The following is a 16,014-nucleotide window of genomic DNA, read 5'->3' on the forward strand; positions in this document are numbered from 1 at the left end:
TTCTAAAGGCAAAAAATAGAGAAGATAACATGGTAACATGTACTGCAACAGACCTTCTTGGCTCTCGGGTTCCTCTTCTGCCTTCCCTTTCGGTATTTTGCAGATCCAGTCCAGCTCAGACTCACAATGCGATACCAGCCAGTTGGTGTCAGCCATGTTAGCTGCTCCGCACTCAGCAGAACCATAATTCCCTCTGCCAAAGTTCTGATAGGCCACCTGAACGAGGAAAAAATTACAGACTTTATATGTTCCAAACAAAAAGCTAGTGTGGCGGTACCATAGTAAAGTAATGGTAGCAGATCACAATACCATGCTACATTGATATTTGTAATGGTTCTTCAAAGAATACAATGGTAGCATGTTTTTGTTAAGGATCTTTTTCTGCTCTATGGCAGTGGTTCTCAACTGTTGGGGTACTAGAGGGCCTCAGCAAACTTCCAAAGGGTTCTCATAATTACATTATTAAAATAGCCAGTGTACACACTGCTGTAGTACAATGAAAAATTCACAGTATTTTAAGAAACTCACAGCTGATCCGTCACTCCATGTCCAACTTTCACTATTCCGTCGTGAAATCCCGATCCATAGCCAGTGCTGCTCATGATCCTCCGCCTCCCTGCCCACACAGCCAATCAGAAGGCAGAACTGTTAGACATTACTATACCTTTAACATGCAATTTACACATGATGCATTTTATTCCTAAAAGGTGAGTTTGACTAAATGAGTTGCAGCGGAGACAGATCGCAATGCATTCTGGTTTGAAATTTTGCTGCCTCACAATCACATGTCATCAAAGTACCGTAAGAGCAAGACAAGACCAGCCGCCCCAAATCGGCTGAACAAACGCTGATGATGACACAGCTGTTTCCCGATTGGCCTGATTCACCAAAGACAATGATCACGTGCGTTTCGAGTTTATTCAGACACATTCAGCTCAACTGATGCTCCCAAAATCTTTTCATGTAATCTTGATGCTATATTGTGTCACGTTTATCAAAATAAAACTGATTTAAAAAAAAAATAACCACTTTATCGGCATTTAAATACAATAGGCTTATGTTGAACACTGTATGAAGCAGTACATAAGGTAGTTAATTTAAAAGTGTTTCTGTTGATTCATGAACACGTCCGAAATGTCTATGGATTTGACAAATATTGCATCTATTCTACTTCAACTATCTTCGTTTACAACTCCTCCCTGCCGGCAACCGGCAGATCTCGCCCATCGGCGGAAGCCTAGTATAGTACACACCTATTGTCTTAGATAATAACTTATCTTACACATAACAAACATAAAGTCATTCTATTTTAGGGGTTTTGAGTTTAAGGAAGCTTTATAAAAACACTCATTCTCACACAAATCACACCCTACATTGCAAACACACACAGTGTTGCTTCAGGGGTGGATTTTAGGCCTCTACGCTTCATCACACACACCTACCCAAAGGCCTCATGGAGAATCTGGAAGACAAAGGCCTCTTCGTCCGGTGTGCTGAAGCTGGCGAGCTGAGCTCCATGTTTCTGGCAGAATTTGTGAGCTTGAATCCAAGTCAATCTTTTCTCCAGTGCACCTGCATGAAAGACCTACAAAAGCACAGTGATGAGGCTGGACAAAATGCAGTTTTTAAGAATATGCTCAATATTTGAATAGAACAGCCACACAAATTTGAATTAGAATGTCAGGAAGAAGAATAATACATTTGTGGTCAATAATTGTGAAAATGTATTCCCTGATATGTAAAACTTATTAAACTTATTTCTAAACAATTCCATTACTGTCAAAACAATTAATGCAGTCACCAAAAAGAGATTTGAAATGTCAACTACATAGTTTTCAGATGATTTGTTTGACTACATTGTAAAGGCTTTAGGTTAAATAATAGAAATCTGGGAAATCTGGAAAATAAATGTTTAATTTGTTAATACAATCTAATTTCTTTGGAAAGATTTAATGATTAATTATATGATTTTTTTTATATGATTATATGATCGTCAAATTGATTTGTATTGCATTTTTCACAATACACTTTGTTTCAAGGCAGCTTTACAGAAAATCATGATATACATAATATATACATTTCTTCATGCCTTGTAGTTACATCTAGCAGATTAGAGCTGAGCGATAATATAGTTTACATTTTGCAACTATACAAGCAATCCATATATATCGCCCAATGCAAACAAACGGTACGTATGCAAATCAATTTTGACATAATTATATACAACTTTTTATAAAGAGCTGGGTGCTAATATAGTTACATTTTGCAATTAAAAAATATTTTTGATTTGAATTGCTTAGTTAAGAGGTAGTTGTTAAGTTTAGGTTTAGGATGTAGAATAAAATCATGCAGAATAAGACATTAATATGTGCTTTATAAGTACAAATAAACACCCAATATCCTAGTAATTTGCATGCTAATAAGCAACAAGTTAATAGTGAGAATTGGACCCTAAACTAAAGTGTTCCCGCTTTTTCAATTCCAAGGTAGCACACAGCTGTGACAGACACACCTTGTAGCAGTGGTGGAACATTTTGGAGCTTTTCCATTCTGATGGGCATGATCCTGTCAGGGAGGGCGTCGGCTGTGGAGCAGGAGGGCTGGGGATGTAAGAAGTGTCCCGATTCTGTTTGCAAATGTATTTGGAGCGGACGCTGGCACAGTCCTTCACCTCCCACAGACCCATGGCCTGACCTGTCACCATCACCACACAGCCTCCCTTTATGCGTGCTGCACATCAAGCAGGTTCATGATTAGCATTTTTATGGTTTAGTGCCAAATGAAAAAAGGAATGACATTGAGGTGCACACTTGCTCATCTCATAAATACGATTGTGTGTGTGTGTGTCTGCACCTGGCTCGTCTCTGTTCCAGTTGGTGTATGTGAGCTCGTCTCCCGTTATCCAGTGGAAGGGGCTGGTGTTATTCACATTATACAGGCCGAGCCAGAACTGATCGTCAGACCGTCCAAACACCAGGCTGCTCACAAAGGCCTGCTCAAACCTGGAAACATGCACATGTGCATCTCATAAGTTACTTCATAATTTAGGGATTTCAGGAAAAAGCACACAAGCTGAATACAAATCCAGTCCATGTTGCTAGGCTTGTGTCCAATACCTGTTATTAATAATGGCGAGTGTAGCATTGTTGCTAGCGCACATTCCTTTTGCATCTTTAAAGGGTAGAGATTCTTCTCCAACCTTGAAACAGGAAGGACTGTGCCATCTCCAACCCTGAGGAGATTCACCAGAGGAAAAGAGAAAGAAGTTTGCTGTGTTATAATGCATTCGATTATTCTTGCTTGAAAAATAATGCACTGGTAGATGCTCCTGAACAGTTCAGCATATGTTTTTTTTAACCTAGAGATTTAGGAAACGTTAATACGTTAGTCCCACTTTATATTAGGTGGCCTTAACTACTATGTACTTACATCAACTTACGCAATTGTATTGAACAACACTTGCTGATATTGAGGTGGGATACGGGTAAAGTTAGGGACAGGTGTGGTGGTATGGGTAAGTTTAAGGGTAGAGATAGGTGTAAGGGAAGTGTCATAAATTAATTACAGATGTTATTACATGAAGGTATTTTTTTTAAATGTAAGTACAGTGTAAAAACATGTATGTACACAATAAGTGCATTATACTTATTTTTGATGTAAGTACATAGTAGTTAAGGCCACCCAATATAAAGTGGGACCAAAGTATTAACGTTTACTAAATCTCTAGGTTAAAAAACATATGATGAACTGTTCAGGAGCATCTATGAACAGTTCATTAAATTATATCAAGTTATTAATTTAAATGTTAGTAAATAGTAGTTAATGACACCTAATATAAAGTGGGTCCAATACGTTTATAAAACGCTGATACATCTGAAAGAAAACCATTGCGGGGGCATAATCTGGATATTTGTTTGGAAATTATTCGAACTGGTTGCATTTAATTGTTCTAATCAAACGCATGCCCACCAGCACAAACCAGAACAAACCAGTCTGGACTAGCAAGGAATCCATTGTGGTCTATGTTGGTTCTGTCAATTTAAAAAAAATATTTTTTTTAAATAAATCAAATTAAGAGAACATTTATTTAAAAAAAATCTAAATGTAACCTTACCAAAATGGACAAAATCTAAACACACACACACAAACACACACACACACACACACACACACACACACACAAACACACACTTGTTTGTTTGTTTCACTATATTAGTGAGGACATTGCAGGACTTCCATTGTTTTTATATTTGGCCGATTTATAAGCCTTTTTAACTAGTGAGGACCAGTAAAAAAATCTTCACTTGTCAGTTGTCATAATACTTCACTATATAAGTGAGGACATTTGGCCTTCACAAGTACAGCCAAACCTGTACACACACACACACAGACACCAACATTTTAAGGAACGTATCTAAATGACACGTCAGCACTTGGCAAGAGGTGGTAACTTGACCTGTCTGCCGGCTGTCTGCTCTACTGTTTAAGACAATACTGAGAGACAGATGTGTTCTCTCATTGTCTGACAATGACAAACTCACAATTACTTTAATAAACATTACATTCTTAAAACTAGATTTTTATCTGCAGAAAGTACTTGCAAAGCAGCAAAAGAATAGTGTTAATGCCTTATAAAATAATAATACAGGAAGAAAGTGGGAGAGGGATTAACAATAATATGCAATGTGTAGATAGATACATTATCATTCAAAAGTTTGGGGTCGGTAGGATTTTTAAAATGATTTGAAAGAAGTCTCAAATGCTCACCAAGGCTGCATTTATTTGATAAAAAATGTATTACAACTTAAAATAACTGTTTTTATATTTTAATATTGTCACAAGTTGTTTTTCCCCCTCCTGTGTCAATTCATGTGTGCCCTGTCCCAAATGGCACCCTAAACACTCTGCGGTCTTCCTACGAGTCCGCACTTTTGTGACGTAACTGTTTTACGTAACGTTGCACCCACCTGAAACCTAAAATGACAAATGGGACACCCTACGGTCTCATGGACTTATTGGACACGTGCACACGGCAGCCATCCACAAGACCAAAAGTGCCAATGAAGGCCCTGTCCCAAATGGCACACATTATATGTGTGTGCGTGTCCGTTAAGTCCATGAGACAGTAAGATGTCCCATTTGTTATTTTACGTTTCAGAAGGGTGCCCTGCTCGTGATGCGCACTTTTGTTGAGCCAGCACTGGTGTGAGCTCCGCAGCAGACTTCTTCCTGACAGTTAAAACGGGATTACGTCACGAAAGTGAGACTGCAAGTGTTTAGGGTGCCATATGGGACAGAGCAGATGTGTGCCATTTGGGACAGGGCCTTGGTTGCCCTTGTGTGTGCTTATTTGTTTTCATAGTAACATTGTGTTCATCTGTCTTGTTTAGCTCCACCGTTTGGTGTATTTATACCCTCTGTTCAGTTCAATTCTTTGTCTGGTGTTGTCGATGTTAAGCTTGGTTTACGTTACTCCTGTGCCAGAGTGGTTTGTTTTATTTAGTTCAATACTTGCCTCATTGTGGAACCAACCCATGACAAATATATTTTAAAATAAAATGTATTCATGTGATGTAAAACTATTTTCAGCATCCTTTCTCCAGTCTTCAGTAACATGATTTTCCAGAAATTATTCTAATATGCTCATTTGCTGCTTAAGAAACATGTGTTATTATTATCAATGTTGAAAACAGTTGTGGTGCTTAATATTTTTGTGGAAATCGTGATCATTTTTTCAGAATTCTTTGATGAATAGAAAGATATTTATTTATTTGAGATAATGTTTGAGATCTTTTGTAACATTAGACTGTAAATGTCTTTACTGTCACTATTGAGGATTTTAATGCATACTCGCTGAATAAAAGCATTAACTTAAAAGTATTTAAAAAATCTGGTAACACTTTACAATAAGGTTTTTATTAGTTGACATTAGTTAACATGAACTAACCATGATCAACACCTCTGTTCAGCATTAGTTCATCTTTGTTAACGTTAGTTCATTAAAATCCAGCTGTTCATGGTTTGTTCATGTTAGTTCACGGTGCATTAACTAATGTTAACAAGATTTTAATAAAGTATTAGTAAATGTTGAAATTAACATTAACAAAGATAAATAAATGCTTTAAAAGTGCAGTTCATTATTAGTTTATGTTAACTAATGTAGTTAACTAATGTTAACTAATACAACCTTATTGTAAAGTATTACCAAAAATCTTTGAATGGTAGTGTAAATAAATCAATCAATCATAATAAACCAATCAATATCCAGTATGCAAATATTATGCTAATGTTCCTGTTGACGGTTAGATTTTAATGACTGATCAAATCAAAATTGCTGAAATGATCTACAAAATGAAGTTAAAAATGGGGCTGGAGTAAAAGTAAATTGTGGAGTAGAAAAATAAAAGGAAGTAATATGAAGTAAAATATTGCACTGTAATTATATGAAGTATACTAGGCACACGTCACTTTTACTACTGCTGTCATTTGGGATTAAAACAACCCCCTAAACCTAAATATTCAATTAGAACACATAATCATCCATTTGTGCTACGACTATGAATGATATCTCAAATTGTGCGGTTTACTGAAGAATTGTGTGCTATTATTTCTGCAAGTAGTATACATAATTTGCCCGGTGGATGATAAACAGGTGAAAAAAAATCCCACAGATCTACATTAGAGGAGGGGCCTGGGTCATATCTCTGGAGCAGAACATCACAGTGCAACCACCCAGAACTGCATAACATCATGCTAAAAACCAATCAGAACACTTACAACCAAAGAGCAATGTGCAAGAACTGTTTTCTTCAGGGAAAGAAGTAACTTAATCAAACAGTCTGTTTTAAAGCTTTATGGTAGTAACCACGATAACCTCTGAACTCTGACCTAGGTGATGGCATCCAGGGTCACAGCTCTTATTTAACAGATGCCTGCAGGGTCACAGCAAGGTAACTGCAATAATGCACACACTCATTTAAAACAAATTGTTTTCCTTTAGAGAGACCTGAATGAAATGGGTGGAGGGGTGACAGAAATGTGGGCAATGAGAATTAAATTTAGCCGACGTATGCATATTTTGTGTCTGTGAGAGGGTAACTTGGTCCATGACCTCAAACTTTTAGAAAACAGTTATGAATTATGAAGACTAGCGTGTGTGAGTCAGACTTCTCTGTTTATTGTATGGTTGTGGCAGGTCTGGGTCTACTGACCACATCTGGAGCTTTAACAGCATGACACAGCAGCGACTGTGAATAGAGGCTTTATGCAGAGAGAAAGAGGGCGACAGAAAGTATGTGTGGTGGGGGGGGAAGGGTCCAGCTAAACAGAAGTAACAAACAGAAGACTGCAGGAGCTGCAGAGAACAAAACAAGAAAGGATAATTAGAGGGTTAAAACAAATGAAAAAGGGAGAATGACAAAGACGAATGGGAGACGGAAGGAAAAAGGCAACAGAGAGATTTACCCGTTTGCAGCCGTGGTCCTCTATCCGGTCGTCAGCCTTTTGAGCTGTTTTCTTACAGATCGAGGGCAGCGAGTAATTACATGGGCTATCGTTCCAGCGGCCCTCCTACAAACACACACATACTGTATAATGAGGGGTTATCATTATGAAGCTGCTGTAAATTTAGCCTTTTAGGATTGCTGTCTTAATCATGAGTTTAAAGAAAAACAGATGCATATCCATTAACATTAGTCAGACAGTTTACAAAAACCTGGATTTTTTAAAAAGATGCTTTTAAAAGAAGTATCTTATGCTCACCAACAATGAAATCATTCTGATATGCTGATTTTAACATAAAAAGTATACATTTCTTTAATTTCTTTCCAAAAAACTGTAGTGTATAATGTTAATGTCTTTTGAACTTTCTATTCATCAGTATCCTGAAAAAAATTGTGCACAACTGTTTTCAACATTGATATTAATAATAAATGTTTCTTGAGCAGAAAATCATCATATCAGACTGATTTCTAAAGGATCATGTGACACTGAAGACTGGAGTAATGATGCTGAACATTCTGTTTTGAAATCATAGGAATAAATTACTTTTTAAAATATATTCAAATTGAAAAATATTTCACACTATTACTGTTTTTGCTGTATTTTGGATCAAATACATGCAGCCTTGGTGAGCAGAAGAGACTTCTTTTAAAAAACATTTAAAAATCTTACAGATCTAAAACTTTTGAACAATATAGTGTATTTATACACCGATCAGGTATAACATTATGACCACCTTCCTAATATTATGTTGGTCCCCCTTTTGCTGTCAAAAAAGCCTTGACCCGCCGAGGAATGGACTCCACTAGACCCCTGAAGGTGTGCTGTGCTATCTGGCACCAAGATGTTAGCAGCAGATCCTTTAAGTCCTGTAAGTTGAGAGGTGGGGCCCCCATGGATCGGACTTGTTTGTTCAGCACATCCCACAGATGCTGGGAAATGTGGAGGCCAAGTCAACACCTCAAACTCATTGTTGTGCTCCTCAAACCATTCTTGAACCATTTTCGCTTTGTGGCAGGACACATTATCCTGCTGAAAGAGGCCACAGCCACCAGGGAATACCGTTTCCATGAAAGGGTGTACATGGTCTGCAACAATGCTTTGGTAGTTGGTACGTGTCAAAGTAACATCCACATGGATGGCAGGACCCAAGGTTTCCCAGCAGAACATTGCCCAAAGCATCACACTGCCTCCACCGGCTTGCCTTCTTCCCATAATGCATCCTGGTGCCATGTGTTCCCCAGGTAAGGGACGGACACGCACCCAGCCATTCACATGATGTAAAAGAAAACATGTTTTTTTTTTTTTATAGATACTGACCACTGCAGACCGGGAACATCCCCACAAGAGCTGCAGTTTTGGAGATGCTCTGACCCAGTCGTCTAGCCATCATGATTTGGCCCTTGTTAAACTCCCTCAAATCCTTACGCTTGCCCATTTTTCCTGCTTCTAACACATCAACTTTGAGGACAAAATGTTCACTTGCTGCCTAATGCATCCCACCCACTAACAGGTGCCATGATGAAAAGATAATCAGTGATATTCACTTCATATCACTTCTTAATGTTATGTCTGATCGGTGTATATATATATATATATATATATATATATATATATATATATAGAGAGAGAGAGAGAGAGAGAGAGAGAGAGAGAGAGTGCATCTGGAAAGTATTCACAGTGCTTCAGTTTTTCCACATTTTGTTATGTTACAGCCTTAGTCCAAAATGTATTAAAATCATTTTCTTCAAAATTCTACAAAACAATATCCCATAATGACAACGTGAAAGAAGTTTGTTTGAAATATTTGCGAATTTAAAAAAAATAACAAAAGAAATAATATAAGTATTAAGCATAAGTATTCACAGCCTTTGCCATGGAACTCAAAATTGAGCTCAGGTGCATCCTGTTTCCACTGATCATCATTGAGATGTTACTTTCCGGATGCACTGTATATACACACACACAAACACACACAAATATAATGCATACTCACAGGACCCCAGATGGTGACACAATCCTCATTAACGCTTCGGAAATTGTTGGGTTCAAACGGGTGCCAGTAAGTGAAGATGACTGGAGTGCGATCCGTCCATTCAAAGTTCATCTGCATAGCTGTATCATGTAGACCAATCCACAACTCCTCTATGTCTAAGAGACAGGAAGAGAGAGAGTCTGAAACATCATGGAGATTGTGCCAAATTATATATTATTTTAAAATGAACAAAATTTTGTGATGTTTGTGCTCAACAAAAAAAAAGGCAATGTCTTGTTTTTTTACTGAAAAGACTAAAATACTGATAAAAATAATATTCTCTATATATTTCTAAATGGCATTAGCATGTCTATACCTTTCTTCATGTGCTTAGTGATAAATTCGAGCTCTGGGAGGGTGTGAATGCTAACGAGGTTAGCCTCCATTTTCTGACAAATTTTGAGGGCGGAGCTCCAGTCCAGGTTGTCTGAGTTCAGCCTATAGCAGCCCGCCTGGAAATTCTGCCAGCCTACATCACACTGGTACCGCCCGTCATCTGCCCAGGAGTCTGTTTCACACATAGACACAGGTGAAATCTTTGAGAACATAGCAGACTTTCAGGTAGATCAGCACAATCCAAACTTAAAACTCCAAGGCATGAAAAAAAAACCATGCAATTTTGGGTAAAGATACTCAAATTGCATGGCTGGGCCAGACAAGGTTTACCTCTGAAATAAATCAAATCATATTTAATCATTTAAAGTATAAGTGTAAGCAGTGGTAACATTGCGCGGTACATTTATGTGAACCACAAGCCACAAATGTGCATTCACACACTACACAAATACCTGTGGTGAAGGGGTCGAGTGTGGCGTTCGGCCGTTTCTTGCAAATGTAAGGCAGAGCCACTGAACAGTCCCGGTTGTGCCAGCGACCCTGCGCATCGGTGCTGATCACTCCACAGCTTTCTTCCTCGTCATAGCTTGGCATTTCTACAACACACACACACATGGGATAGTATCACATCCTTCCTAATAGAAATGCAAATGAGCTCTTACATATTTTCTGTGCCAAATAAAATAAAAACTACCAAGAACTCAAAAGAGAGTTTCATTTTACAGTTTCATATGTAAGAAAAGCATATAGTCAGCTGGTCATTATTGGTTTATTGTTTTGTCACTGCTGCTGACTGAGTGCTGACTGTACATTATCCCAACAACTAACTAACAAGGCTAACAAACAAACAAGTAAATAAGTAAGTAAATTCACTACCGTTAAAAAGTTTGGGGACGGTAAGATTTTAAAAAATGTTTTTGAAAGTACACTCTTATGCTCACCTAGCCAGCATTCATCTAATTGAATATACAGTAAAACAATAATATTGTGAAAAATTATTAAAATGTATAACTGTTTAAATTGTTTTCTATTTGAAAATCTTTTTAAACATAATTTATTCCTGTGATGCAAAGCTGTATTTTCAGCATCATTACTCGCGCTCCTTCAGAAATCATTCAAATATGCTGATTTGAATCGAGTTAAAATCATTTAATTAATGTATGTAAGAAGAAACTGTAAGTGTAAAGTGCTACAAAAGACTACCACAGAAACTAAATGTAGCTAAACAGACAGTGTAGCTGTCATTATATGAAAATATTTGACTGCAGAATTCTTCAATTATTCAGAATCACATATTCCAGTGAGCCTTGTAATAAATGACAAGTTGCTGCTATTTTCAATAACTAAAGTTCTACTAATTCAGTGTCAGGGAGGGTGTGGTTATATGAGGGTGTGGCTGTATAAGGGGTGGGGTCTCACCTGCTTCCCAGTTTAGGTATTTGAGAGGGGCGGAGTCAGCCCACTGCCAGCCACCATTGAGATCCAAGTCATTCAGACCCGTCCACAGGGTGGCGCTGTACACAGTTAGCAAACCTACAGTACACACACACACACACACACACACACACGTTATAAACACATTCCACAGAGTTTTAAACAAAAGCGAGAGTAGCAATATTGGTCTGGTTTTCTGCATTTACCAGAATCCTTTCATTTGAATCTCTTTCCAACCCAAATAACTTCATTAATGTAATGAATGTAATCGCGTTTATTTCCCTCTGTCTCTCACCATTGATATAGATTTGTTCCTCTACTTTAGTGATGCTGAGCAGGTCTGCTCCCTGCTGTTGGCAGCTGGTTCGTGCTTCACTCCAAGACAGCGTGGCCTGAAAGTTAAACTGGTAACAGTTATCCATCAAATGGCTTATGTCCCAAAATGTCTCACAGTCGGCACCTTTGGAAAGAGAGAGGGATGCATTTTAGTGAGCAGGAATGTGTGCTCTATGATGTACAGTAGTCTCACATTCCCGCTGCCAGACTAAAACAGTGAAAGAATGTCCTGAATTTAACAGGTCAGGTCTGTTAATGACATGAACAGGATTTAGCTGAATTCACTCACTCTTTACTGGGCAGAAACCCCAGCGTTGATCCTTTCCGTAATCATGGGTAGTGGCACACCAGTTAAAACCATCTTCCCTGCCCACACTGGTGCAGCTGTGGAACCACTGGCCATCATACAGGAAGGGGAAGTAACATGGGCTGCCGTGAGAGTTTCCTTGGATGGTGTAGATTTCTATGGAGAAGAAGAGAAAGAGAAACATGGGAACCCTAACCCCAAAGCACTCAAGATTCCATTTTATTGCCGTCTACTTGTTTTATGCAAGTTTCAGTATCAACTATAAAGTAGTTATACCACAACTAACTTCCCACTATGTTAATGTTACCTGGCAGTCATGGGTGAAAAAATGCTTTTTATTTGGTCAGACTGTGTGGCTGGACTTGTCTGGCTATCACCAGACCAAGCTCAATTTAAGATTGGACTTTGGTCAGGGGAGTCTGCTCTGTATTTTCTACTGCACAAGAGGCGTGATAAACGAACATAATTCAAATGACTCCCGTATGCAATTGGATAGTCCTTCAACCAATCAGACCACAGACCCCATCGCTTCTCTATCCGTCATCGTGTTAAACCCGCCAATGGCGTGCCAGGTGGATAAGCCAGTCTGTGATTGGTTCCCGCAAAAGTGTAACAGAAGCAGTTAAAATGAATGTACAGGTTTCCAGACTGAGTTGCTGGGTGAAATCAAATCGCCGGCAGATCAGGCTGGGTTTACCCAGTCTATGGCTGGACATAACTGTGTTAAATAGACTCTGATTTGGATGGATGGATGGATGGATGGATGGATGGATGGATGGATGGATGGATGGATGGATGGATGGATGGATGGATGGATGGATGGATGGATGGATGGATGGATGGATGGATGGATGGATGGATGGATGGATGGATGGATGGATGGATAGATAGATAGATAGATAGATAGATAGATAGATAGATAGATAGATAGATAGATAGATAGATAGATAGATAGATAGATAGATAGATAGATAGATAGATAGATAGATAGATAGATAGATAGATAGATAGATAGATAGATAGATAGATAGATAGATAGATAGATAGATAGATAGATAGATAGATGCAGTGAAATATATGATACTTAATAGTCTGTTCATGTCTATGTGAAACTTCTGCCTTCCTTCCTGAACTCTTAACCCGCCCCTCTCCTTCCCTGTTTGCATTTTCACACTTTCTTCCTCTCGGTTGCCCCTCTGTTGGAATGCAGCTGTTACTATAGAAACCCCTGGGCATTCTGTCTGACTGTACAGATTAGCTCTCAGTCAACAAAGAGATAAAAAGAGGGGGGGGGGGTCGAAGGAAGCGAGAGAAATGAGTTACGAGAACAAAATGAAGATAACTTCATAGAAAAAAAGAGAGAATGCATGTCAGACTGGAGAGAGAGTGTGTAGTTGTGTGACAGTTCTACCCCTGCTGTAGCTCAGAGATGTGGATAAGTAGGACACTCAATAAAAACAGAAATTCACTTCCAAAGGCTTGACTCTCAGTTGAACTTTCAGAACTTACACAATTTAATTCTTGTATGCAAACACACACACACACACTTAAGCACAAACACAGCCCTTTGCTGGCATATGTCAGTGGCAACTTTCTGTCAGGAACGACCCGTCACAGCACTGAGACTGAGAAACACAGAGGTGAGAGGAATGAGAGAAGAGGAATCTGAGCTGCGTGTGAAGTGTCTGCTTCAACAGTGCCAGCTTAAATGAAGTTGCCATTCCACTTAATGATTCTGGCTCCTAAACAATTCCATTGACAGTTCAGCTACAGGTAATTTTAAACCCACCAATAAATACACACACCGATCAGGCATTCGAAATTACAATTGGTCCAGAATGCGGCTACGATATTCCTCACGAGCACAAAGAAAAGGGAGCATATTACCCCAATATTGGAAAAACTGCACTGGCTTCCGGTTAAAGGACAACTCCGATGAAAAATGAACCTAGGGGTAATTAACACATGGTTACCGAGTAGATCGTTCTCTGGGATGCGTTTTCATGAAAGTCGAATGTAACGAGTTTTATCTCTAAAAACAGATTAGCTTATGACGCTAGTATATGGGGCAAAGAATAAGTACAATTAAATGGCTAGTTAATACCACTAACAAGGCTCAAAATAGCCTCACACTAACGGTAGCATAATGAGGGTCCCTACATGCAAACCGAAGCATTGAGAATTTTGTATGTGTACAAACAGTTTAATAAGAAGATACTTTATAAAGACAGTACATTACGCATATACAGACAGGAGCCATCTTGGAAAACAGTCTCGACAAGTCGAGTCGGTTGAATAATCCGCCATCTCTTTAGTGTGTATCCTTTGGACGCACTAGTCTCTGTTGCGTTCAGTTTTTTTTAAAATTATTTTTATTTATTTATTTTCTCTGTTGCGTTCAGTGCTTTCTTCCGGAAACAACGGACCATATGAGATTCCAAGTCACAGTTCATCTCTTAGCACAGCGTTCGTGGCTCGACTTGTCGAGACTGTTTTCCAAGATGGCTCCTGTCTGTATACGCGTAATGTACCGTCTTTATAAAGTATCTTCTTATTAAACTGTTTGTACACTTACAAAGTTCTCAATGCTTCGGTTTGCATGTAGGGACCCTCATTATGCTACCGTTAGTGTGAGGCTATTTTGAGCCTTGTTAGTGGTATTAACTAGCCATTTAATTTGACTTATTCTATGCCCCATAGACTAGCATTATAAGCTAATCTGTTTTTAGAAATAAAACTCTTTACATTCGATTTTCATGAAAACGCATCCCAGAGAACGATCTACTCGGTAACCATGAGTTAATTACCCCTAGGTTCATTTTTCACCGGAGTTGTCCTTTAAATTTCAGATTCATTACAAGGTGATGCTCTATGTCTATAAAGCTGTCCATGGTCTGGCCCCAGAATATATTACGAATATTGAATATCATATGAATTCTAGTAGACCTTGAAGATCATTAAATTGCCTACTACTCGCAATTCCTAAAACACGTGTGAAATCTAAAGGGGATCTGGTATTTACTGTTGCTGGTCCGAGACTGTGGAATACCCTTCCACCTGACATCAGATCTGTACTCTCAATTAGCACTTTTAAAGCTCGACTGAAAACATACTTGTGTAAGGTTGAAAATAATTGAACAAAGATATTTGCTTTACTATTGACAACCCCCGTCTTACCCAAGATATTTGAAATTGAACAAAGACATTTGCTTTACTGTTGGCAACCCCCTTCTTAATCTCATCAGAAGGGCCATTTGGAATTTCTAAAGACAAAGGAAGGCCTGCAGGCCAAATGTGTGTCACACCTTTAGTACGGGAGAAGCTTGGTCTGATTGGTTAGTTTTGAATGTCTCACGTTTTGGTCCGTTTTGAATGGGTCATATTTGAGTTTGGTGACATCAGGGAAAAGGATAAAAGAAGATCACAACAATAGCTCTGTCTCTTTTATTCTCTGCCTTTCTCTGCTTAGGGCCTGCTCTTTGGCTCTGTCCCCTCTCTCTCTCTCTCTCTCTCTCTCTCTCTCTCTCTCTCTCTCTCTCTCTCTCTCAGGTAACATTCTACATGCTGAGTACAATTAAGGGTTTAAGTTTATCATCACACATCCATTTGATACTATTTTAAGTGTAACCATAACCATGATTTTGTGTTTCCATTTAATAGAGATTTCTGTGTATTATGTAATTGGCATTATACATTTACCTGACTGTTAATAAATTGTTACATTTTCGATCTATTCTGACTTGCTCTATAATTCTCTAGTAGATTATGGCAATGAAGGGTTAAACGGAATGATTAAATGTGTGACTAACTATTAAAGGTCCCATTCCGCATGATCCCATTGTTCAAACTTTAGTTAGTGTGTAATGTTGCTGTTAGAGCATAAATAATACCTGTAAAATTATAAAGCTCAAAGTTCAATGCCAAACGAGATATTTTATTTAACAGAAGTTCCCTTTCAAAGCCTACAGCGAACGGCTGGCTTGGACTACATCCTGGTACTTCCTTCTTTAATTACGTCAGTAGAACAGTAGAACAGACTTACCTCCGCCCACAAAGAAACGCGAAA

At 38.5% G+C, this 16,014-nt stretch overlaps 1 protein-coding gene across 1 annotated transcript in view; it reads right to left on the reverse strand.

Moving 5' to 3' along the window:
- Positions 1 to 16,014, reverse strand: part of mrc2 (mannose receptor, C-type 2) — a 73,356-nt gene that overhangs the window by 14,345 nt on the left and 42,997 nt on the right. The window contains exons 3-15 of the mRNA XM_079821654.1: positions 11,931 to 12,104; positions 11,601 to 11,765; positions 11,291 to 11,404; positions 10,324 to 10,467; positions 9,852 to 10,043; positions 9,497 to 9,651; positions 7,465 to 7,569; positions 3,117 to 3,232; positions 2,854 to 3,002; positions 2,513 to 2,730; positions 1,443 to 1,585; positions 529 to 616; positions 54 to 216 (exon numbers count right to left, since the gene is read on the reverse strand). Coding sequence (XP_079677780.1) covers positions 54 to 216; positions 529 to 616; positions 1,443 to 1,585; positions 2,513 to 2,730; positions 2,854 to 3,002; positions 3,117 to 3,232; positions 7,465 to 7,569; positions 9,497 to 9,651; positions 9,852 to 10,043; positions 10,324 to 10,467; positions 11,291 to 11,404; positions 11,601 to 11,765; positions 11,931 to 12,104 — 1,926 coding nt within the window. The remainder of the gene's footprint in view (positions 1 to 53; positions 217 to 528; positions 617 to 1,442; positions 1,586 to 2,512; positions 2,731 to 2,853; positions 3,003 to 3,116; positions 3,233 to 7,464; positions 7,570 to 9,496; positions 9,652 to 9,851; positions 10,044 to 10,323; positions 10,468 to 11,290; positions 11,405 to 11,600; positions 11,766 to 11,930; positions 12,105 to 16,014) is intronic.

Source organism: Gobio gobio (assembly GCF_949357685.1).
Source record: "Gobio gobio genome assembly, chromosome: 1".
NCBI lineage: Eukaryota > Metazoa > Chordata > Actinopteri > Cypriniformes > Gobionidae > Gobio > Gobio gobio.